At 37.6% G+C, this 27,133-nt stretch overlaps 1 protein-coding gene across 2 annotated transcripts in view; it reads right to left on the reverse strand.

Annotated features, from left to right (window-relative positions):
* SERPINI1 (serpin family I member 1) overlaps window positions 1-27,133 on the reverse strand; it is an 84,459-nt gene that overhangs the window by 20,103 nt on the left and 37,223 nt on the right. For both annotated transcript variants that reach the window (XM_005905679.2, XM_005905678.2), the window contains exons 2-5: window positions 11,770-12,037; window positions 10,515-10,745; window positions 7,946-8,140; window positions 5,921-6,125 (exon numbers count right to left, since the gene is read on the reverse strand). In XM_005905679.2, coding sequence (XP_005905741.1) covers window positions 5,921-6,125; window positions 7,946-8,140; window positions 10,515-10,745; window positions 11,770-12,019 — 881 coding nt within the window. In that variant the 5' untranslated portion in view covers window positions 12,020-12,037. The remainder of the gene's footprint in view (window positions 1-5,920; window positions 6,126-7,945; window positions 8,141-10,514; window positions 10,746-11,769; window positions 12,038-27,133) is intronic.

Here is a 27,133-nt window from a genome sequence, read left to right on the forward strand (position 1 = left end):
CTTTAACATTGTTTACTTTGATACCACAAAAAGCAGATACTGACTGTGAAAATAAAAAGTGGGATGAGTAGGAAAATATACTGCAGAATATATTCAATGGCTTGAGTGAAATTTTAAAGTGTTTTCTGTGTATGCTTTGTCATTTATTTATTTGTTCATTTACTTATTGGTCACAGATGGAGCTTACTATATAATAGAAACTTTTCCAACAGTATAAAATAGATCAATAAAAACAGATTAATTTAAATATCACTACAGCCCTTTGAGGTAGCTCTTATTATCTGCAGTTAATATTAGAGGAAACTGAAGGGCAGAGAAATGAAATAACTTGATTAAGTTGTGATGGTGGTGGTTTAGTTACTAAGTCGTATCTGACTCTTTTAGTCCTATGGAATGTAGACTACTCAGCTCCTCTGTCCATGGAACTTCCCAAGCAAGAATACTGGTGTGGGTTGCCATTTCCTTCTCTAGGGGATCTTCCTGATCCAGGGATCAAACCAAGGTCTCCTGCATTGCAGATTCTTTACTGCTGAGCCACCAAGGGAGCTCCACCTTGGATCATAGCTAATAAGTGGCAGAGCTGAGATATGATCCAGGTAGTATGTATATCCTGATCTGCCTAAAATAGGGACGTGAAGGAAGGTGTCAGTAAGGAATCCTTTTTACTTCTTAAAACCAGCTTCATTTGTTTCACACTTCTGAGGCTGTTCAGATGAAGATGGTATTTGATAGAGATTGATTTGGGGCAAGTTCCCTAATTTCTGAGCCTCGATTTTGGGATGCGGAAAATGGCAATAATAATGCCTACTTCACAGTATCATTGAGGAGATTAAATAAGGTTTCCAAATGTCTTAGGACAGTGCTATCATGCAGGAGGCATGAAATAAAGGGCAGATACTGTTAAAGTACTTACTGTATTGCAGCTATGTGTAACATTCACACTGAGTGTTTACCAAGTCCCAGTGCAGTGCAGTGCTAAGTCGCTTTAGTCATTTCTGATTTTTTGTGACCCTATGGACTGTAGCTCACCAGGCTCTTCTCTCTGTGGGGTTTTCCAGGCAAGAATACTGGAGTGGGTTTTCATTTCCTTCTCCAGAGTATCTTCCCTACTTAGGGATCAGATCCACATCTCTTACATCTCCTCCATTGGCAGGAGAGTTTTTTACCATTAGCGCTAGTGCCACCATGTCCTGGGCACTGTGCAAATTCTTTTATGCTTAGAATCTCATTTAATCATCCCTGTGATAATCTCACACAGTCCTATGAGATAGGTATTATTATCTCTGTTCCACAGAAGAACTAACTGAAGTTCAACAACACTAAGCTGCTGCTAAGTCACTTCAGTCGTGTCCAACTCTGTGCGACCCCATAGACGGCAGCCCACCAGGCTCCCCTGTCCCTGGGATTCTCCAGGCAAAAACACTGGAGTGGGTTGCCATTTCCTTCTCCAACGCATGAAAGTGAAAAGTGAAAGGGAAGTCGCTTAGTCGTGCCCGACTTAGTGACCCCATGGACTGCAGCCTACCAAGCAACTTGCCCTAATCACACAGCTCGTAGGTGGCAGAATAAAGATATGAGCTGAGATCTTCCTGACTGAAAAGTCCCCCCACTACTAATCACCATAATTCCAACAATGGCTTCTTTAGAAACAGACAAACAAGCTACAGGAAGATCTTACATTTCACCCACTGGTTTTAAAAATAAAAAGCCACAACACTGCTTTTTTTAAAACCATAAGGCATGGCTGTTTTTGTAAAGGCATTTGATGTAATCTTATATTTGCAACTTTCTATTATATCTGAATAAATTAAAGAGGTATATGGAGGGCAGAAACACTGGAGATTATGTGAAGCAAGTGTTAGAAAAGAACAAATATATATTACATATAAGGACATTTGTAAAAAAAAATATGTGTAAGAATCAATCAAACCCTTTGTAGAAAAATCTAATAAAAGCATTCATGTTAAAGAACAAAATCAGATGGCTTATGCACCGGTTTTCTTTTAAGGCATGGAACTGAAGTGCTTTATTAGTAGACAAGCATTTCGAAGTAGCAGGATGGTTTCTCATTACAAAATAGAGAACCACTTATCCTTTGATTTCTAGCACTCTGATCACAAATGAAAAATCTGAGACTACAAAGGTCAGAGTGGAAAGAAACTACAGCCAGTCCATCTGCATTCCAAATAGAGATTTGATTCTGATGTTAGAAAAATCTTTTTATACCTAAACTCTATCAGTAAAAACAGAAAAGTAAAAATATATAATGAAGATGGCAATTTCATTAGAATCAGGTTTTAGAAATCCTACTTAGAGAAAAGTATGTATAAAGATAGATTAACAAAAGATAAATACTAGGACTTAGAAATAAACAATAGTAATAATAGATAATAATTACATGATCGTTACTTTAGGGCAGGCATTATTCCACAGTGCTTTTAAATATTTTACATATATTATGCATATATAAATAATATATATTTTATATAGTAGCCAAATTATATTTTCTAACATGGATAAATTGGAAGAATATTTGGCAATCCCATTTAAATCTTAGAGATGTACGTATGACTTTGTATAAACTTTGTGGTATTTCACTGGATTTGGTAATATCACATAGAGATAGAAATCTTACCCTCTTCTGAACAGATTCTTGTATTTTGGATAAAAATGTAATTTCAATTCAGCTTCTGATTCCTGTAGGATTTATTGTTCAGGGGGAAAAAAATAACAGTACAAAAGTAATTGCCTCTTCCACTCTCCCCCAACTCCCAAATACCCTATGCCTCTTAAGGAAAGCATTTTAAATCAATTTGTATAAAACCTGATATAATAGAAAGTAAATACCTGTCAGATAGGACCAGAATATGGGCAAATTCAGAAATACTAAGTTCAATTCTTAATGTCTTCATGTGAAAAAAAACAAACAAACAAGCAAGCTATATAAGCCCTTTAAGACAGACACTTGAGTAAAGCTGGAACACAACTATTAGAAAATTTTTACCTTTGCTAAAATTAAAGTCACATAAATCATTACCCTAATCATTACTCTCAATGAACATTTGCTGGGTCCTAAAGCTGTAAAATGGAAGGGTGGATGGTTCCCATTGATTATTACTGACACACTGGCATTTGAAAACAGTCAGTCTCTTAAAAAAGGAAACCCAATTTATCTTATGTAGCTATTTAGCCTCCCACTCTATGCATTAGCAATGCAGAAGGAGAATTGGTAGTACTTCTGGCAAAATGGATACATGGTAATTAACTGTGCCTAGTTTAGTAACAGGCATTAATATGAGCAAGCAAGCAAGCTAAACTATTTCATAATTGAAGAGTATCTCTTAGAAAATGAAAATTTAATTTTCTTCTGCTGCCGCATTCAATTTCTCAGTGGACAGGACCTGGAGGCCACATTTTCTAGTGAATACGGTTGAATTACAATATATGATACTTATTAAGCATTCATTTAGAATTCTTTTAAAATACCAAATAACTTTGCATCCTCATAGAATTAAACATTTGAGGAAATGCTACAGCTAATTCATAGAATTTAGTAAAAGATGCATTTAATTCTGTACTGAATTTCTGATATCATCAAGAAGAATTCCTTATAAAATACAAGGGAAAATACAAAATTAATGATAAAAGGTCAGTAGATAAGAGTTTAAATCAGATTTAGTTATTTAAAGATTAATATTGAAAAGTAAATGGTTCCTTTAGAGTTAAGATACATTGTTCATATATTAAATGGTTATTGTTCAGTTGTGCCCTACACTTTTGCAACCCCATGGACTATAGCCTGCCAAGTTCCTCTGTCTATGGGATTTCCCAGACAATTTCCCAGACACTCCCACAATTCTGGAGTGGGTTACCATTTCCTTCTCCAGGGGATCTTCGCAATCCAGTTAATGAACCCACGTCTTCTGCATTGGCAGGCAGATTCTTTACCAATGAGCCATCAGGGAAGCCCTCATGTACCGAATAATAGACGTAAATGATCACCTATTATAAAAACCCTTGGTTTTGTTTGTTAGATATTCATTGGCTATCTCTCCTTGAGAACAGAAATCTTTCTACATAAATGTATTATCATGGGAAGTTATACAAGTTAAGTACATTAGCCAGAAAGAAAAAAACTGGGGTTATGATTACCTTAACTTTCATATGTAGACTAAGAAATATATGGCTGTATATTATGAATATACAACTTTAAAATAAAGTGCACGTATAGTTCTAGCTAAAAATGTATATAGTTTCAAACAGTCTTTCATTAACATAAACAAACATCAGCTAAAGTTTTGGAAAAATAAGTATTTATACCAAATGTGACTTTCAAATGATAATTCCTATTGTTATTAAAGGAATAAATATGAATTAGTTAATGAGTTTTAGTATTCTTGCCTGGAGAATCCCATGGACAGAGGAATTCGATGGGGTGGGGGGCATTGCAAAGAGTTAGACATGACTGAAGAGACTTAGCATGCATGCGTGAACAATGAACTTTAGTAATTCAATTTTAATACTAATATCTTATTTATCATCCTTCAGTATTCATATTAATCATGTTTTTAAAATTTTCTTAATATGGAATGAATATTGGAACTGTACTCCACATACATACTTGTACATGCTTATTGGCTGTTTATCTGGGTTTTGTTTTCTAGCCTAGAATTTACACATTATGTTTATAGATTTGTTGTTTGTGTTTACTGGTCTAGCTTCCCTATTAGGTTTTAAGGTATTCAGAGCAGAATAATATCTTCAGTTGGATTTGATTTTTGCAAACACTTATTGTGTTTCTAGGATGGGAGAGAGAACTGACTTTAAAAGAATCGACAGAAAAAAAATCAAGACCTACAAAAAATTTAATTCTGCTTGGGGTGGTAATTTGGGACTTCCCAGGTGGCACTAGTGGTAAAGAACCCACCTGCCAAGGCAAGAGACAGTAAGAGACGTGGATTCAATCCTTGGGTCGGGAAGACCCCCTGGAGGAGGGCATGGCAACCCACTGCAGTATTCTGCTTGGACAATCCCATGGACAGAGGAGCCTGGTGACCTACAGTCCACAGGGTCACAGAGAGTTGGACATGACTGAAGTGACTTGGCAAACATGCACAGTAACATAAATGCATTGTCATAACAGGGAGGTGCATACATGAGGCAAAGGGAGGATCATCTGCTCCATCACCTGGTTCTAGAAGAATTGGTGCCAGAGTTGTAACCTGAAGGCCAAGTAAACAATACCTGGCAAAGACTCCAAGAGGGCATTTTAGGTTAATGCAAAAATGTACATAGAGACCTAGAGGCATAAAAGGGCAGGTGACTGTGGTATAAGTACAAGCACACAGACAGTACATACTACAAAGGATTTGATACGGTGAGTGGTCAGAGAAAGGGTTGAGGAAGTGGATGGTAGTCAGAATATCTAGGCCCTGCATAGCTTTTATTCTTTCAGCCACAGGGAAAATTTTAAGCTTCTTCCTGCTTATTTATGATTGCATTTAACACCTAAAACATGACTTGTTTGCACTTCCAACAAAATAGAAAGTTATTTTCCCCCAGCTATTATCAACTTCAAATATTAATGAACTACCAAAGACTGTCAATGCAAATGATATTCAGAGACAATCTATTGAAAAATCTTCTAAAATTAAGCTAAGGATATTGACTCATATCTGAAACTTGGTCTTGATAAGTGGTACTGAATAAATAAATGAGTCAGCCTGTGTCTCTGGGCAGAACTGAGTGAGTGTGAAAGAATATTTTTTAAAAAGATGAAGAAGGAGGAGAAGGAAAAGGAGGAAGAGAAGAGCAACACAAGACAAAATTCAAAAGCAGTAACAAGAGTTCCTTTGAGTCAGAAGCCTCATTGATACCTTCTGCCCATGCTTTCAGAGGGAGTTATACAGGAGTCTCTCACCTGGGCAGGTACACTTCCACCTTTTGCTTCTTTACAGAGTTTGCCCACTCTTCAATCAGCTGTGCTTTAACCAATGGCTCCAGTGTGGCCAGTGGAACTTCCTGTCTGGACAATACCAGCATCATACTTATCGCATCTCCCTCATATGGTATTTCCAGGACTTGGTAGATGCCACCAGCTTCATTGGAGCCATCACTAAATTCCCCTAAAAAAGGACAGAAAGGAGAAAAAAGGCCTCCATCAAGGCTTGAATAAAACGTTTATATTTGTTATAACTTTCTTCCAAAGTTATGTATAGAATATAAAAAATTCAGGCATCTGAGAAGAAGACAATTTATTTTAAAGTAGGCCCTGAAATTGTGATTCCTCAGTCCTACCAAATTAATTTTAGGATCTCCAGAACTATTTCACATGTGTCATAGCATGTTCTCTAGACTTAACATTTTATTTTTAAGGGACATACCTCAAATGAATATATTTTAAGGATATCATTAAAAAAATGAAAAGTCATGATTAGAAAAATAAAGCTCTAGATCCATGTTGGATGTGAATCACATTTACCAATATCCACCTGATTTCTAAGAAGGGAAAAACTGACCATGTAATACCCCGTACTCTCGCTCAGTCATGTCCAACTCTTTCTGACTCCATAGATTCTAGCCTGCCAGGCTCCTCTGTCCATAAAATTCTCCAGGCAAGAAAACTGGAATGGGTTGCCATTCACTTCTCCCGAGGATCTTCCCAACCCAGGGATAGTCCACCAGGAAAGCCTACTCTATTATTACCACAGCTAAAAGTTTTGAGGCCAAGGTAGCACAGCCAACATGAAATTTAGAGCATTTATGGTGATTAAAATCTCCAAAGTAGATAATTAGGTAATTGGCTTAGTGTTCCATGAATTTAGCTAAATTGACCAGGCTTTCATTAATAATAATAATAATAATAATAATAATAATAAAAAGTCTTTAAAATAAATAACCCTGCAACTAGTTTTAAAAAATGTAATGTTTTTGTTCTGAATATTTTCATTTAACTGATATCCTTTAGACGCCACATTAAATATTTTGGTTCTCAAATAAATGGATATTTTCCTTTCATATTTTGACTGTTAATTTAATTAACTGTGATTATAATCTGTTACTTTTATAATGTACCTTTGCATAGAATAAAATATTTGTTCTAATATATATTTAGCTTACTTACATTTCTGCTTAAGACAATAAATTATCACAGTTCAGCATGGTATATAGAGAGGATTAGCACCCTAAAATTCTGAAAAGTCCAACAAAATATCCCTGAAAATAATGTCAAAGATGCTGACTTGTATCACAAATTATAGACTCTCAGTAAGTGAAACTATGAATAATTATGCCTGACCATGCATATGGGGCTTCCCAAGTGGCACAGTGGTAAAGAATCTGCCCACCAGTGCAGCAGATGCAAGAGATATGGGTTCAATCCCTGGGTCAGGACGATCCCCTGGAGTGGAAATGGCAACCCATTCTAGTATTCTGGCATGGGAAATCCCGTGAACAGAGGAGCCTGGTGGGCTAGAGTTCATAGGGTCTCAAAGAGTCAGACATGACTGAGTGACCGAGCACACACACACACACACACATACATAAGTCTGAAAGCAAAATTTTAAAAGAATGCTTATAGTTCAAAAAGTGATGGAGTGTACAAACCAAGACCTGGGTAGAACATATGGTTCACTGAAAACTACCCCAAAGTGAATGGCTCTCTGGAGGAACTCAGAACATTCTTATACAAGGTCAGATATTTTCACATGAATAAAGTCACTCTGTATGTGTAATCAACTTTATAAACTAAACATATTGGAAAACTGTCACAACATATAATATTCACTCAGGATCTAATCAAAAGTCTTTGAAAATAGGGCCAAGAAAATTGAATTGTAGCCCAAATCAGATTGACAAGAAATCTGAATAACAAATATTTCATGTTTTTTCTTAGAAATTTGTTGATGTGCTCTAAGAAGAGAGAAAAAAAGCCAAAATGTCTTACCATAATAAAATTCTCCTTGTTGGTACATCATTGGAATTTGGACTTCACTTTCATCATCTTTAGTGAAGGAAAAAGTTCTGGTATTTTCAGGTCTGAATTGTGACTTCCAGCTCCCCTTGAAATAGACAGCATTGATGAGGGCCAGATGAGTGACAGCATCAAAATCCCTTGGGGATACCAAATCCTTCAACAGACCTATTCAGGAAAAGACAAATGGATGAAAATTCATATTAAATCAAAAGATGAAAGAATATCAAAAGATTGTCAAACTATCATCTGACAGAGTGATTAAGAACTTTATACCATTGTAATATTTACAATAAAAATTAAAAGTACCTAATGACATTAAAAGACACTTACTCCTTGGAAGGAAAGTTATGACCAACCTAGATAGCATATTCAAAAGCAGAGACATTACTTTGCCAACAAAGGTCCATCTAGTCAAGGCTACGGTTTTTCCAGTGGTCATGTATGGATGTGAGAGTTGGACTGTGAAGAAAGCTGAGGGCTGAAGAACTGATGCTTTTGAACTGTGGTGTTGGAGAAGACTCTTGAGAGTCCCTTGGACTGCAAGGAGATCCAACCGGTCCATCCTAAAGATCAGTCCTGAGTGTTCTTTGGAAGGAATGATGCTAAAGCTGAAACTCCAATACTTTGGTCACCTCATGTGAAGAGTTGACTCATTGGAAAAGACTCTGATGCTGGGAGGGATTGGGGGCAGGAGGAGAAGGGGACGACAGAGGATGAGATGGCTGGATGGCATCACCGACTCGATGGACATGAGTTTGAGTGAACTCCGGGAGTTAGTGATGGACAGGGAGGCCTGGCGTGCTGCGATTCATGGGGTTGCAAAGAGTCTGACATGACTGAGCGACTGAACTGAACTGAACTTTTAAAGGAAAAAATGTTATACACACACACACACACACTTACAGACTAAGGGGATCGAAAACACCCACACCATCTAAAATAACACTAGTAGTATTCTGACATTTTCACAAACTACAGAACCACATACAACAGAATCTCAGGCTTCACTACTTCCTAGTTGCAATGATAAACGTAAAACTCAACACAGAGTGTGCATGTGCTCAGTAGCTCAGTCGTGTCTGACTCTGTGACCCTGTGGACTATAGCCTGCCATGCTCCTCTGTCCATAGAATTTTTCAGACAAAAATACTGGGGTGGGTTGCCATTCCCTTTTCCGGGGAATCTTCCCAACCCATGGATAGAACCTAGTCTCCTGCATTGGCAGGCAGATTCTTTACCACTGAGCTACCTGGAAAGCCCCCCAACACAGAATAAGCATTCAACAAACATTTCTAAGTTTACTCTTGTACAATGTATGTAATTTAAATGTCATTCAATTCAAATGGTTTCCCCATGTACATTGGATATCTTTTTACCAAATGCAACAACTGCTTCTGAGTAAGTGAAAACAGATGTGTAAAAGCCAATTTAACTCATGATATCTTATTTCTCATCATTTAAATGTTCCTATCTAAATCTATTGTGAAAGACATTGGGACTTTGGTGATGGCTGAAATTGTTTAAGGGGAGTTTGGAATTAAACAGCTTTCAATAATTCAGTCTGATGCAGGTGAATTATTATTCTTAACTTACTCTTTGAATGTTAAAACACAATTGTGTTTCTTTTATGTTACATTTTAATCTCATAGTTAGAAACCATAGAGCCAATATTTGCTTGGCACTCTCTCATTTTATTAGTCAGCACTTCTTTTTTTTTTTTTTTAAAGTCAGCATTTTGGGGATTATGGGACAAAGAGTATGTGATCAGGGTCTTTTGTTGTTGCTGTTCCAGCATTAAATGTATTAAGACTAATATTATTTTTGGAGTCTTGACAACATGAGTTAATTAATTTAATGAACAGCCAAAGTAATCTACTTTCAGTTTGGTCTTATTTTTTTTTAATTCCAATTTCAATTATTTTTTGGTAAAATTGGAAAATAAAATGATAACATATGAAACATTTGGAGAGTTCGAATACATTTGGATAATAAGATTTAGAAGTAAAAATTAAAACAAATGCATCTTTTTCTAATCCCTCTCCATTTATTTGGCTTAAAATGGGCTTCTCTTTTTAAAAGGAATCCTGTATAATTTTTTGATTACCAATTAAGGTCTGTGGTTTAAAAGTCAAAAAATATTTTTAAACTCTCTTATTCTATTTTAATCACACTGTTAAGAGAGTCACCAACTGTCATTCTAAATAGTATCTAACTTATGAAATAGTCAGCTGTAGTAAAATTCCATACAGTAATAAAATTACTGTTCAGATGAAACTCACCAACTGGAGACACACATCTCATATTAATTTATCAGTGCCAATATTCTATATATGTCAAAAGACTTAACATCTTTCTCTAATGTTTATTCATGAACAAGGTTTCTAAAATCAGTTGTAATCTATAAAAAATAATTAGTAGATACTCAACTAAATGCAATCTAACATTCAACATGTAAAAGGAACAAAGGGACAAATAATGTCAGAAGGAAAAGAAAGTTCAAACTAAGCTATTAGAGAAAGAAAGGAGCCAAATAACTTACTGTTTGTGTTATTCTCCACCCACTTATTGATATAGTTGGCCACAGCTACATTTTGACTGAAGTCCACATGATTGACTTCTGCATTAAAGTACTTTTTTATCATTTGCAAAAACTCTTCACTGATATGAAATCCATTTTGCACAAAGAGGGAATTGGCAATTTTCATCACATACTGGCTCTCTTCAGCAGTTACCATGTGAGAAAGATCCTTCAAGAAGGAAAATTCTTCACCTGCAAAATGACAAAGGATGTTTATTAGTGGAACAAACACAGTGAAAGACTCTGAAGAGTGGAAGACCATGAAAATGTAACAAGGAGGATTAAGCGAACAGGCCCGAAGAGGAAGCACTTGCTTCTTCCCCACACTGACATGGTGTGGAAGTTGCAAGATTTGCGCTATTTCTAGATGTTCAGATTAACTTTTGCAGTTTTATTACTGCTATTATTTTTATTTTTTATTGATTATCTATCTATAAAGTAGAGATATTTGGATTGTTTTCTTTCAACGTACTTAGGTTACTTTAAGTTAGTCTTATAATTATCAGAAATATGAATTAATTTTTATTATCTAGTTTAAAAATCAAAACATTCCTTTAAATTTTACTTTCAGTAAACTTTTTAACTTTATAAATAGAAAATCCAGTCAAAATTGTATTAATTCTCAAGTTTTTAATGAGTTAATTCATATGTATATTGGAAATATTAAATAGAAATTTTACATCATAGCAAAGTGATTACAATATACATTTTGGCTAGAAATTTTCTCCAATACAAGATTTTCATGATAGTATTATACAACATTCCAAAAAAATTCATGGTTGCTAGTTGAATAATGAAGATACAGTTGATTTTAAATAAAAATTTCTGATATTTAGAGAATTTTTTCTTTAAAGCACTCCTAACAGTTGTAATTTCTCATTTATTTATGTGATAATTGATTAATTTATGCCTCTCTCTCTAAATTGGAAACGCCATCAGAGCAAGAACCATGTTTGCCTTTGTTAATCACAGTGAAGTTTATTTAAATAACAATAATAATAATAATAAAGATATCATTTCCTTAGATTAACTCAGCCAGGGATGCAGCTAAGAAAAAGAACTTTCTTGGGTTTCCTAATGCTTGTCTTCCTCATACCATCTTAGTGAGACCACTTTCTTACCCTGTTTAAATACTGCTGCCTCAGATATAGACAACACAATTGAGTTGAGAACTAAAGTCAAACTATTTTGAGAAATCAAACCTAAGCACACTTACCATTTTTCAGGCTGTCATATCCCATTGAGTGACGGATTTCTTTCAGTGTAGACCCTTGGGCCCCAAGTTCCAACATTCCCATTGCAAGGGTGACACTCAGTGGAGAGAAGAGAATATTTTCATCCTCCCCAGTGGCTCGAAGATGGTTATACATATTCACTGACAACTCAGCAATGGTTTCATCAGTGAAAGTGGTCCCTAAAGCCAAACTTTGCAGAACCAGCAAAGAGAAGAGTCCAAGAAAAGCCATGCTGGAATAATCTCAAGCCTGGAGAACAATAAGTTACATATTAATTACTACCTCAGAGAAATGGAACCATAAAATAATAATAAAAATAATTTCTTGGAAAAGCTGTAAAGCAAACCAAAATTTTTAAACACATGCAGTGTTATTGTCTCTATAACAAAAGCTCATTAAGGGATTTGTTGGAAGATCCTATTAATCAATTAATAGTCAAATGAGCAAGTAATGCTGCTGATTTCTGAGGATACTCCCCGGAACAAGATAGCCCTGGTCCCATCTTCATGAGGTTAAGTATATATAGATACATATTTAACAATGTGTGGTGAGGCTAATTTATCAGTTTTCACAGCCTCATCATATATGAGGCTTCTTTGGTTGCTCAGATGGTAAAGAATCTGCCTGCAAAGCAAGAGACCCAGATTTGATCTCAGGGTTGGGAAGACCTCCTGGAGAAGGAAATGACAACCCACTCCAGTATTGCTGCCTGGAGAATTCCATGGACAGAGGAGCCTGGCTGGCTACAATCCATGGGGTCACAGAGTCAGACACGACTGAGCGACTACCACTTTCATCATATATATTTTGGTCATGACTTTGAAACAGTTTATTCTAGCTAACACTAAACTATGTAGGCCCAGGACAATCCAAGTGAAAACCAAAAAATATTCACAGGGTTTAAGATCAGTTACTGAAGTTAGGCATTTTCAAATGCCCCTTTACCCCTTTACTACAGTTTGATGGCACAGACAGTAAAAAATCTGCCTGCAATGCAGCAGACCTGGGTTCAGTCCCTGGATTGGGAAGATCCCCTGGAGAAGGGAATGGCTACCCACTCCAGTATTCTTGCCTGGAGAATCCCCATGGACAGAGAACCCTGGAGGGCTACTGGGGCTATTACTCCCCCTGGCAGTCCATGGGGTCACAAAGAATCAGACACGACTGAGCAACTAACATTTTCACATGAAGTTAATACACCAACTGGGTTACCAACTAGAGGGGAGATATCAGACACACACCTGCCAGGAGCCCCAGCTTACTCAGCCCAAGCTGCTGAACCCACAGGAAGTGGTAACCCTGAGAAAAAGCAGATTTGGCAGATCCTGTGTGGTTTTCCTTACACATCAGTTCCTAGGAGGCTGCTGTCCTAGGTGCCTGTCTCTGTGCAGGGAGGAGCCTTGCTCCAGCAATACTATCCTTTCATACTCAGGCTTATAGGACTATTTCAGCTCACACCAGTAAACTAGCGATTCTATTTAAATAACTATTCAAAATATCAAGCTCATCTGGTCCTTGAACCATTTTCCTTTGGGAAGAGAAAGCAGTGTCACCGCCCAGATATCTTAGAATGATACTCCTGCCTCTTGGCAACTAGTGTTCCACATGTCCTGTCTCCCCACAAAGAGCCTGACTGGCACAGACTGGAAACAGGATTCCCTCTCTCCTCATATTCTGACACTTTGTCACTGTAGGCATCTGGTAGCTAAACTACCTATTCAAACAATGAAGTAGCTTCCTTGTTCTTGATATTTTTTAAAAAACAAATAATCATTAAAACAACAAGTAAAGTGGTAGTGAGCAAACATATTTGGAAAATTGTATTTTAATTAGTATGATGCAAAACAGTCCCCATTACTCAGTTAACAGAGTGAATACACATTTAATCTAAGAGCAGCATGCTTCTGACAGGTTTTTGAGTCAGAATGCTTTAACCAGTCCTGTAATATTTCTGATCAGTTTCCGAGAACTTTGCCTAGTCACTTTGCAAATCCTTCACATTTTAGGGTTAAGTTTCAGGTATCAGTTTTTTGTCTGAGAAGTTCCAAACTCCCCACCCCCACATCCATCCCCCCACACACTTCGTGTGTGTGTGTGTGTGTGCGCTTAGTCACGTCTGACTCTTTGTGACCCCAAGGACTGTAGCCTGCCAGGCTCCTCTGTCCATGGAATTCTCCAGGCAAGAATATTGGAGGGAGTTGCTTTGCCTTCCTCCAGGGGATCTTCCCAAACCAGAGATCAGAACCCGGGTATCCCACATTGCAGGCAGATCCTTTACTGTCTGAGCCACCCGGGAACCTCATGAATACTGGAGTAGGTAGCCTATCCCTTCTCCAGGGTATTGTCCCAGCACAGGAACTGAACCAGAGTCTTCTGCATTGCAGACAGATTCTTTACCAGCTGAGCTACCAGGGAAGCCCACACATTTTGCAATAAGGTTTGAATAATTTTTGCTTGTTTAGGAAGATAACGTTGAGCCGATATGTAAATATGAACTCTCACAACCCATGCGGTGAGGAGGCCGAGAATAGCTACTGGTGGGAGATGAAGTGCATGGTTGCAGAACAGAGTCTGCAGTGGAAACAGCATCCAGACAGAAGCCAGATGCCAGGGCACAGCTGCCCTGGTGGTCCACAGACTTCAGCCACCATAGAGGCTGCTGTGGCATTCTCTTTTCCTCTGTCCTCTCCAGGGAAAATCAAAGTAGAAGATATGAGTTTTCTCTCTAGTTTCAGATGGAACAAATTTAGCATATACTATCGTAAGCTGAAAGAGAACTTAAAACATATCTAGTATTTAATACTGAAGATGTAATGGTATTTAGGGAAAGTCTGAAATCCAAATGGGGTTCAAAAGCTCATGCTCTTCATCATGTCACCGTACTGCTTACTATCTGATGTGCCATCTTCACTTTACCTAGCAAAGACACATTGTTTTCATTTAATGTTATCTAGTATAAGACCAAGAAATAAAAGTCACTATATGATAGTAGTATCTGTCATTCAGTAACACAACTATTGGGAAATGACTGCGTTTCACATGGAAAAGAAATGCAAAAAAGCAAAATGGCTGTCTGGGGAGGCCTTACAAATAGCTGTGAAAAGAAGAGAAGTGAAAAGCAAAGGAGAAAGGAAAGATATAAGCATCTGAATGCAGAGTTCCAAAGACTAGCAAGGAGAGATAAGAAAGCCTTCTTCAGTGATAAATGCAAAGAAATAGAGGAAAACAACAGAATGGGAAAGACTAGAGATCTCTTCAAGAAAATTAGAGATACCAAGGGGACATTTCATGCAAAGATGGGCTCGATAAAGGACAGAAATGGTATGGACCTAACAGAAGCAGGAGATATTAATAAGAGATGGTAAGAATACACAGAAGAACTGTACAAAAAAGATCTTCACGACCCAGATAATCACGATGGTGTGATCACTCACCTAGAGCCAGACATCCTGGAATGTGAAGTCAAGTGGGCCTTAGAAAGCATCACTACGAACAAAGCTAGTGGAGGTGATGGAATTCCAGTTGAGCTCTTTCAAATCCTGAAAGATGATGCTGTGAAAGTGCTGCACTCAATATGCCAGCAAATTTGGAAAACTCAGCAGTGGCCACAGGACTGGAAAAGGTCAGTTTTCATTCCAATCCCAAAGAAAGGCAATGTCAAAGAATGTTCAAACTACTGTACAATTGCACTCATCTCACACGCTAGTAAAGTAATGCTCAAAATTCTCCAAGCCAGGCTTCAGCAATATGTGAACCGTGAACTTCCAGATGTTCAAGCTGGATTTAGAAAAGGCAGAGGAACCAGAGATCAAATTGCCAACATCCACTGGATCGTGAATAAAGGAAGAGAGTTCCAGAAAAACATCTATTTCTGCTTTATTGACTATGCCAAAGCCTTTGACTGTGTGGATCACAATAAACTGTGGAAAATTCTGAAAGAGATGGGAATACCAGACCACCTGACCTGCCTGAGAAAGCTATACACAGGTCAGGAAGCAACAGTTAGAACTGGACATGGAACAACAGATTGGTTCCAATAAGGAAAAGGAGTACGTGTCTCCTTTTACATATACTCTAGAGGAGTATATGTCTCTAGAAATCTAAAGAATACCCAGGTGTAACGTTGCTTCTCAATTCTTTGCCAGTGGAAGGAGTAGAAGAAGTAACAGTAACCTTATCGCATGATCATTTACTAACACTTATGCACACCCTGAAAGGCTGAGAAATGAGGTAAAATACCGGGTGAAGTTTTACGGTGTGCCAATGTAAAAAAAAAATTTTTTTTACAGAAAGATTTTCAGAACATTCAAATCCAGTTTTAAACATGTCTTGATAATGTACAGTCAGAAGTGTAAATACAATTTTGTAACATGATGAAATAGGAAAAGGAGTACGTCAAGGCTGTATATTGTCACCCTGTTTATTTAACTTATATGCAGAGTACATCATGAGAGACGCTGGGCTGGAAGAAGCACAAGCTGGAATCAAGATTGCCAGGAGAAATATCAATAACCTCAGATATACAGATGACACCACCCTTATGGCAGAAAGTGAAGAGGAACTAAAAAGCATCTTGATGAAAGTGAAAGAGGAGAGTGAAAAAGTTGGCTTAAAGCTCAGCATTCAGAAAGCTAAGATCATGGTATCTGATCCCATCACTTCATGGGAAACAGATGGGGAAACAGTGGAAACAGTGTCAGACTTTATTTTTTTGGGCTCCAAAATCACTGCAGATGGTGACTGCAGCCAAGAAATTAAAAGATGCTTACTCCTTGGAAGGAAAGTTATGACCAACCTAGATAGCATATTGAAAAGCAGAGACATTACTTTGCCAACAAAGTCCATCTAGTCAAGGCTATGGTTTTTCCAGTGGTCATGTATGGATGTGACAGTTGGACTGTGAAGAAAGGTGAGCGCTGAAGAATTGATGCTTTTGAACTGCGGTGTTGGAGAAGACTCTTGAGAGTCCCTTGGTCTGCAAGGAGATCCAACCAGTCCATTCTAAAGGAGATCAGTCCTGGGTATACTTTGGAAGGATTGATGTTGAAGCAGAAACTCCAGTACTTTGGCCACCTCATGCGAAGAGTTGACTCATTGGAAAAGACTCTGATGCTGGGAGGGATTAAGGGCAGAAAGAGAAGGGGACGGCAGAGGATGAGATGGCTGGATGGCATCACTGACTCGATGAACCTGAGTTTGAGTGAACTCCGGGAGTTGGTGATGGACAGGGAGGCCTGGCGTGCTGCAATTCATGGGGTCACAAAGAGTCGGACACGACTGAGCAACTGAACTGAACTGAACTGAACATGAGTGTTATATTTTAAGCTAATAAAAAGCCTTCATTCATATAAAAGCAAAACCCATTGCCAACCAATAAATATTTCAGGAAGTATGGCCAACTCTATTGCATTTGTAGACATTTTTGTTTACTAATGTATATGAGTGTGTGTTTTGGTTGCTCAGTCATGTCCCAATTCTTTGTGACCCCACAGACTGTAGTCCACCAGGCTCCTCTGTCCGTGGAATTCTCCAGGCAAGAATACTGGAGTGGATAGACATTCCCTTCTCCAGGACTAATGTATGTACCATGAGATAATAGTAATAGCTGACATATGACATATGGCTTATGACAAGTCATGTGCATTCTGTGTCTTGGCTTCCTCATTCATTACATGAAGATATCAATCCCTACTCTGCACACTTATTAAAGAAAGAAATGAGATCATGTGTATGTTTGAAGCACTCATTTTATGCTGAAAGTTATACTAGTAAAGGACACTAGAAAATTATTAGAAAATATGTTTCCTAGGCTTGTATAATTGCTAAGTCAAGCAAGAGATTGTAGAGACAAAATGAGCATTTTATCATTAGTGCTGGCCCACTGAATGCAGCACCATTACCCAGTCATTCAGCCAAGACTGACAGAGGTATCAGGAAGATACCAAAATTTATAAGGACTGGCTCTTATCTTCAAGGAACTCACATCATTGTGCAACACTGCATGATCTATTACAGTGCTTCTCATCTTTTTAAGAAAAGAGATACTTTTAAGAATCAGGTGAAGGGTAAATCATCTCCTCAAGAAATGCATGCATGGAGAACAGAACATTATATTCCCTGGGCAGGGTATTTGCTGGCCTCACATTAGGAATCCCTGATCTACAGCAGATGGTCCATTTCAGAAAGAAGTGTTCGATGGACCCACAGCTCTGCAACATTGCCTTACTAGGGGAAAGAAATGTCTAAACCTATCATGTCCCATCAAGCTTTTAGAGGATTCCTGGAAAGACCAGCCATAGGTTTGTGAGACAGGGCTCTTCCCAGGGGAGTGAGCAGCAGGACACTGATTTACATGTTCTGCTAGAGAATTAGAAATTCTAATAAATTAGAAAATCTCTAGCAGAAGCAAGTGATATCAGGAAACTCCTTAATAAAGATTTAATGAACACTCCTCTGGAAACAGACATCTGATCTATAGTTAAGTGATTTTTCCTTCTTTTGAAGGCAAGATCATGTGCAAGCAAAATGATCTCTGCTAGCCTGATCCAGCTATTGTGATCCCACCTACTCTACCCTTGGTCCCTGGCCCCCTTCACCTCTGTTGCTTCTGACTCCTGAGTGGTTCCCCCCCACCCCACCTCCTGCCCAGAGGAGAGGGGAAGATTTCCTTTCCCCTTCTATCAAGTAGGTATACTCTCTGGATCTGTTCCTGACCTTCTCCCGTGTAATGCTATTCTTGTTCCTGCTGGTGGATGTCTCAAAACAAAAAAGTACTTTAACTATTGTTCCTATTCATATTATTCCCAAATAAGTAAAATTCTAGCTCTAGCTTTATTTTTATCTTCATTTCCAGTGTGCATTGCAAATCATTCTTGGGATATTTAGTCTTTGACTCCTGCCAGCATTTCAAATTCAAGGTGGCTCAAATAGGAATCTTTGTCTTATCAATCAAACCCACCCTTTTTAAAAATGTCAGTGTCAAAGTCTTTGATGCTTCCCCATCTCTTTTCCCCTTATGTTCAACCATACTGCATCCCTGACACCTCCTAGCCATCATCCCATGATCACTCCCCTGACCATGGTGGCAGTTCTTCCTTTTAATGTATTCCTAAGGACTCCACCAAGAACCCTCAGCCATTCTCTGAATTCCGGGCTACAGTCCTCCTCATTCCAACAACTGCATATCCTCCTGATGAACTGTCTTGATGTGCTGTTACAAACAGGTATTCCTGTATTTATAAAACCTTGGACTCACCCTTATGCCCGGAGACTAAACCCCCAAATCTTTAGTCTTGAATATAACTCACTTCTGTGCTATGCCAGCATTCCCTTCTATCCATTACTCTCCTTCCTGGATCCTGCATTTCTAGTGAGAATCCCTCTTGCAATACATATCCCAGAATTTCCCTCCTGTTTCTGGTTTGTGTAGTTTTCTTTCTGGAACAACTTTAACCTGGTTCCATGTGTTCAAATCCTAACCACTTATCAGGGTTCCTAACCACTTCCTTTTCTTTTATGAATACCCTCCTAGTTCTTCAGTTAAAACATCTATTTCCCCTTTCTCTGAAATCTTGGCACATTTTATCTCTACCTCTCCAACAGCATGTACCACCGCTTCCTTCTATTACAGACAATTCTCTACATGTGTTCTCTCTTCTCCGAGGCTTTTGGAAGGCACAATAGAAGTACTTTCATCTTTTATATCTTAGGATAATCAGAATAAGCACCTAATGCATCCCACATACTAGGTGCCCAATAAATATCTGTGGAATGAATATAGCATGGGATCCAAAGGTCTACACAGCGGCATTAGAAGGAACAGCAAGAGTAGTGCGGCTTCTGCGTTCTTGAGGCTAATTTAATTTGAGCCCACAGGTAGTAGCTCATTTCCATTTTTTACTGCCTTTGATAAAGTGTTTCCTTATTGAGTCTGAGACTGTCTTTCCAGCCTGACAGAGTGGCACTGTCACCAATGCTGGCATAGTGCGATGGCTGGACACGGGGTGCATTAACAAACAAGTATACCACCTTGAAAAATCACAAAAGGTGATACCCAAATGTTACTGTATTAACATTTGTCTACAAAATGCCAGGGTCCCACCATTAATCATAACAATCCATGCATTCTAAAATGTATTACTCTCACACGGAACATCACTTTGTAGATTATTTTCAAGCTATTGAATAAAATACTTTCTTCGTAAAAACAAGGGGCTACAGTACCAGACTAATAATGGACTGTGTTTTGGTGCTAGGAAAGGCAAAGGCAGCTGAGCTGTGGATAAACTATGTTAATTCTTGCATTTCTTCTCCTATTGCTATTGGTCAGGTAGGTTGTGGACACATGTGTGAGTATCTTGCTTCAGAAAAAACCTCACTGAAACAGGTTAGAGAACTAAATCATTTTATAACTGAGGTATGAGGAATCACAGAACCCAAAGCTAGAACAATAAAAAAAAAGATAGTATTATTTATAGAGAGGTTGATTATTCATATATGTAACATTTCTTTTTTGATAACCCAATTATTTGAAATTTTTAAAAAGTGTTTTCATATTTTGAGTTGAGAAGGCAAGGGAGGTGTTCTTAAGAAGGTGAGATAAATAGCTGAAGAAGGTCGTTTCTCCAGCAAGAAACAGCCATGGGACTTAACTAGGGAGAAACGTCTACTGCAAAGAATACTTGAAATTATCACAATACTTTTTTGTTAATCAGCTATATCCTAGTACAAAATAAAAAGTTGTTTTTTTTTTTTTTTTTTAAAGAACACTGTCTTGAAGCCCTCTGGCCTATAAATTTTCAGATTTTTGCATGAAAATTTTTTAATTGAGGGAACTAAATTTAGGTTTGCTACATTTTTACTTTACCAAGTACATATATTGGGAAGGGGCAAAAAAATTCACAACAATAATGAATCACATAAAAGAGCAAACATTTCCAAATGAAAATAAGACAGTCACTTATAGTGTATATACTTAAATTCATGAAGGTTTCTCTTCCCCCATGAGAAGGTATTGAGTGGTTGGAAACCACTACTCTAATTTTGGTTAGTTCTAGCTCACTTGATGAAATTTGGAACAAGAAAGTTGACGTTTCTAGATCTGTGGTTTCTGATTAAGAGACAGGTTTAACCTAGATCTGCAGAAATGAAACTGGGAAATTTTTCAAAGAATTTGTCACATACAAAAAAAAAGAGAGAGAGAGTCATTACTTGTGAAACAATATATATTTAAACAACCCATAATTTAGCAAGCTTCATCAACTGTAACATGCATGGTGTTCCTTCTTATCCCCAATTTTAACTTTTCTGAAATTGGAATGATTCTTTTAATCAATGTTCAATGAAACCACCTAGTTCTCAGACAGAGAGGCAAGTTGCCATTACCTGTATAAGCATCATAGCCTGGAAAATGTGAACTTTAGGCTATTTGTTTGTCCTTGCTCTCTAAGCTGACTTATTTCGACTGATGTTGGCTCCCATAATTAAATTCTTGCTTCACGTTGGATCTAGAATTGCCCTCAAAAGGACTATAGTATGATGGCAGTCCTAGAAAGAAAGAGGACCACATATACAGAAGAGAATAAAAAGGAGAATGCTGCTGCTGCTGCTGCTAAATCCCACCAGGCTCCCCTGTCCCTGGGATTCTCCAAGCAAGAACACCGGAGTGGGTTGCCATTTTCTTCTCCAATGCATGAAAGTGAAAAGTGAAAAGTGAAAGTGAAGTTGCTCAGTTGTGTCCGACTCTTAGCGACCCCATGGATTGCAGCCTAACAGGCTCCTCTGTCCATGGGATTTTCCAAGCAAGAGTACTGGAGTGGGGTGCCATTGCCTTCTCCGAGTGAAGGACTAGGACTACTGAAGTGAAGTCGCTCAGTCGTGTTTGACTCTTTGCAATCCTATAAACTGTAATCTGCCAGGCTCCTCTGTTCATGGGATTTTCCAGGCAAGAAACTACAGTGGGTTGCCATTTCCTTCTCCAGGGGACCTTTCTGACCCAGGGATCCTACCTGGGTCTCCCGCACTACAGGAAGACTCTTTACTGTCTGAGCCACCGGAGAAGCCTAAGGACAAATGCTCAGGTGCTAAGCTGTCAAAATCATCCTGATAACTTTCAAAAATAGCTATATACTCATGTGGAGTGTAGGGGTATGGTGACGGACTAATCAAATCATCAAACGGAAATGTAGAGAACACATCACTATTTGAAATGTCTTAGGATTACACTTCAATCACAAAAGCACTAAAAGTTTTTGATCAGAAAATGCATTATGTAAAGTATCATGTCATACGCATGATAAATAATGGCCCAGTGTTGATTCAGAAGGATGACAAGAAGCCTTAGATTTAAACTCTGCTTATTAAGGGAATAATATACTATGGAATGAATAAATATATTCCATTGTGTTATTTTTAAAAAGACATGTACACCATTTTCCTTTTTAAATATCCCTTCTAAAAAAACAGGTGTTTTTTTAAACCAAGTTTTTTTAAACTTGGTTTATTAAAACCAAGAGGTCAGAAGCAAGGAAATAAGAGAAACAAAGAGGTTTAATTTTGTAATTGCAACATCTATGAAATTATGATATCAATGATTTCATCTTTTCATCTTTTTCTTTCTTTTGCTTCTCCCTTCAGCTATTCGGCCCACTGGGACACTTTTCGATAGTCTCTTAGATTTTTCTGTAAGATATATATTTATGTTCTTTTTCCTGTTCTGTTGAATCAAGAGAAAAAAAAAAAAAGAAAGCCCATCAAATATCTCTCCAACAAGGGGGAAATGGCCAGGCAAATCAAAGGACCAGAGCTAGGGAGAGAGAAAACCTATAGAGATTTAATTTACCATAAAAAATTATAAAAGGCTTGGAAGTGGACTAGGATATTTACTGGGTGTCTTCAGTGAAAACTTATGCATTATCTAGAACATACTCTTCCAAGTTATCTAACTGTGGGTTTGGACCATTCATTGTCTTTGAACAATTTTACAACTCTCTAAATTACAGAGAATTGATAGTGATGCAAATGATTCTTGTCTATAAAAATGCATAGTGTATATGGATGGTTAGAATGCAACTAATTGCATATTGTCCTGTGGTAGTGACCAGTTTTGCATCTATTAAGCAAATACATTTCAGTAGTCCTGATAGACTTATGTATTCATTTGCTTCCTGGATTTTCTCATGAATTGTTTTTAACATGTTACTGGATCTCTTACTAATTAATGAGCTAAATAAAATCTTTGACATTTGTTCATTTTATATTTGGATGAAAATCAAGATTATAATCTTAAAAAGATTATAAATAATATTTAAAAATAAAGAAAAAGGTAATTTTTCTTTATTTTTTAAAATCCTTAAAGTTAGAATTTTTTTCTTTCAAAAAATGTTTATTTTCATGGGATACCCCAATAAGCAGAATAGGAAGGAACTGTGATATTAGACTTTACTTAATTACTGACTATTCCTTAATTATTGGTTGAATTAGTATTGTACCAGTGGTATCCCAAAGTGACTTCATAGAACTCTGAGTTTCATAGAACTCTGTGGAATTAATGATTATATAGCAGCCAGCACTGAGCTGCTCTCCTATAGTTTTAAAGTTCTTGAGTATTTTGCATGCATCCCAGATGAAGGTTAGGCCTGCAAAAGACAATGGAGGTCTGCTCATTTAGGGACTAACTAGTTCGGGTAATGCTGAGAAATAATTAAAGGTACCAAAACTTCCCAGAATTTATAAAGTGCTTTGATACATATTAATATAATTAATATATAGTCCTCAGGCTAATTGGAATGAAGATGAACAGTGACTGAGAAGATTGGCTTTCTCTGATAGCAGCTAAGGCTTCCAAGGAGCTTTTGGGTTTTCTCAGTAATCTCCCTGGGCCACAATATCATCGATCTAGTAAGAAGCAGGGGCCATAAACTTTCAGGAATATTTCACAACAAAGATAACCTCTTGGGAAATTGTTTTGACTCGGTGAATAAATTCTGAATAAATAAATCTCTGGCCAAAACTTTTCCTACTTTAGGCCCTAAGAAATTTCTTAAAATTAAAAGCCAAAATATTGTTTACTCTGTATCCTTCAAAAAGTTAGGAAAATGTGGCCCAAAAGAACTCTTGGCAATGATAAAAATATTACCTATGTTTCCTTGTCCAACAAGATAGCCATTTGACACTTGTAATTATTGGGTTCTTGTAATGTGGTTAGTGCAACAGAGGAATAAGAATTTTAATTTAATTGATTTAAATGTAGCTAGTAGTTACTGAAGGACAGGGAAGCCTGGCGTGCTGCAGTCTATGAGGATGTAAAAAGACAGACACATATTTGAGCGACTGAACAGCAACAAGTGGTTACCATATTTGCAAGTGTAGAGCTAGAAGTAGGCGAAACACATTTACTCTTCATAATCTGACCATGATACAAGTGCTTGAAACAAAAACAGAAAAATCAGCATGGACCTCACAAAACATGTTTCTTTAAAAATAGACCCCCTTTCTTCAGATCTTAACTCATAAGGAGGCTCCATTTGGAATTCAAAAACGTTTGGTTAATGCTGGTGATTACTGAGGAAAACAAAGTCAATATCAACAAAAACTGGTGAGCTGGCAGGTGCTTAGTCCTCCTAGATATATGATTTGGGCTTTCCATAAAATGGTAATGAATAATTCTGTTTGGCACAATTGGGAGAGACTTTGTACTTGCCAACAACCAACTTCCTCTGGAATACTGTCAGGAAAGCTAAACAAGTGACGCGCGAGCCCCACAGCAAAATTCAGTGAATAGTTTCAGAGACATAGGTTAAAAAGTCCTCACCATGATTGATGGTCAATCATGGTCACGCGTGGCCCAAGGCCACTGTGGAACTAAGCCAGACATTAATGGTCTTAGCTTACCCATTAATGTTTTAAGAAATGCTTGTGCTCGCTCTCACTCTCTTCCCTAGCCTGAAGGCTTAGCTGTTTACAAGACTATAGAACATTTCTGCCAGAAACACTTTGCCCAGACCCTCATGTTATAGATGAGGAAACAAAGTCATTTGTATTGAACATCTTGTACACAAACAATATTTAATGAGTTACGATAGATACTTAAAGAAAAATTAAAACTTCCAATGTGAATACTGAATTTCATTCATTCGTTCAATAAATACCTGTCCTTGACAGCTACATGTCACACCCTATACTAGTTACTAGGAATGTAGATGAGAACAGAGAGACACAAGAGAGGCCTTTATGGTATTTGCCTTCTTGTGTTAGTTCTACATTGTTTAAAGAGATATTCAGTTTTTTTCAGATTTCAGGTTTTTTCTATTCTCAATAAAAAAATATTGGATTTTCTATTTTTTCAATATTAAAATATTGCTTGTGTAATAAAGCTTTTAAAAGTTTAATATGTCTCTAGAAATCTAAAGAATACCCAGGTGTAAGGGTGCTTCTCAATTATTTGCCAGTGGAAGGAGTAGAAGAAGTAGCAGTAACCTCATTGCATGGTCATTTACTAACACTTAAGTACACCCTGAAAGGCTGAGAAATGAGGTAAAATACCCGGAGAAGTTTTACAGTGTGCCAACCTAAAAAAAAAATTTTACAGAAAGATTATCGGAACATTCAAATCCAGTTTTAAACTTGTCTTGATAATGTACAGTCAGAAGGGTAAGTACAATTTTGTAACGTGATGAAATAGGAAAAGGAGTACGTCAAGGCTGTATATTGTCACCCTGCTTATTTAACTTATATGCAGAGTTCATCCTGAGAAATGCTGGGCTGCAGGAAGCACAAGCTGGAATCAAGATTGCCGGGAGAAATATCAATAACCTCAGATATACAGATGACACCACCCTTATGGCAGAAAGTGAAGAGGAACTAAAAAGCCTCTTGATGAAGGTGAAAGAGGAGAGTGAAAAAGTTGGCTTAAAACTCAACATTCAGAAAACTAAGATCATGGTATCTGGTCCCACCACTTCATGGGAAATAGATGGGGAAACAGTGGAAACAGTGACAGACTTTATTTTTCTGGGCTCTAAAATCACTGCAGATGGTGACTGCAGCCATGAAATTAAAAGACGCTTACTCCTTGGAAGGAAAGTTATGACCAACCTAGATAGCATATTGAAAAGCAGAGACATTACTTTGCCAACAAAGTCCATCTAGTCAAGGCTATGGTTTTTCCAGTGGTCATGTATGGATGTGAGAGTTGGACTCTAAAGAAAGCTGAACGCTGAAGAATTGATGCTTTTGCACTGTGGTGTTGGAGAAGACTTTTGAGAGTCCCTTGGACTGCAAGGAGATCCAACCAGTCCATCCTAAAAGAGATCAGTCCTTAGTATTCATTGGAAGGACTGATGTTGAAGCTGAAATTCCAATACTTTGGCCACCTGATGCGAAGAACTGACTCACTGGAAAAGACCCTGATGCTGGGAAAGATTGAGGGCGGGAGGAGGAGGGGACGACAGAGGATGAGATGGTTGGATGGCATCACTGACTCAATGGACATGGGTTTGGGTGGACTCAGGGACTTGGTGATGGACAGGGAGGCCTGGCTTGCTGCGATTTATGGGGTCGCAAAGAGTTGGACAAGACTGAGTGACTGAACTGATCTTCTAACAGAGAACAGTAGTGGTTAGGGCTCTTGATCAGACACACAGAAGAATCTCAGATATTCAGTATATTTGCATGTTTTTAAAATTATATCTGGGTTATAATTACAGTGTTTCCAACTCCCCTTTCTCCCTTCCTTCTTTCTTTCCTTCATTCCCTCCTTCCTCTCTCTTTTCTTTCCTTTTTTCTTTTTTTGATTCTCTGTCTCTCCCCATGATAATGGAGCCCTACAGCTATTGTTAATTTGCTCCCCTAGCTTTACCCTCTTGCCTTATTTTAAGAGATCATGGGTGAGGTTTGGGGACATCTGAACTATCCTGAGGTGAAATGCATAGGTTCTCTTTGTCTCAGGGTCTGTTAAGGCCATACAAGTCTACTTCTTTATCTTGGCTAATAATTATAATATTCCCAAGATCAGCTTGCCCTTTTAGTAATATGGTTTCGGCTCATGGAATTCTGACACCAAATGAATAAGGCAAGATGTTAATATATTAGATCAAGTCTTGTGAAATTACCATTTTTATAAGTGAAAGTGGTTAGGTATCAGCAACTTCATATGCTTCCAACTACACTTTACTGAGCATCTATTGTGTCCCAGGCTAAATATTAAAACATTAACAGATTGTTTTGTTATTTAGTATTTCATACAGTTGTTTCACTGTTTTCAGAGGTCACAATATCTCATATTTTTAATAGGCATCCTAGTTAAGAAATCTGGGGAAACAATTATTATGATTTCCTCTTAGAAGT

Source organism: Bos mutus, chromosome 1, assembly GCF_027580195.1.
Source record: "Bos mutus isolate GX-2022 chromosome 1, NWIPB_WYAK_1.1, whole genome shotgun sequence".
Taxonomy (NCBI): Eukaryota; Metazoa; Chordata; class Mammalia; order Artiodactyla; family Bovidae; genus Bos; species Bos mutus.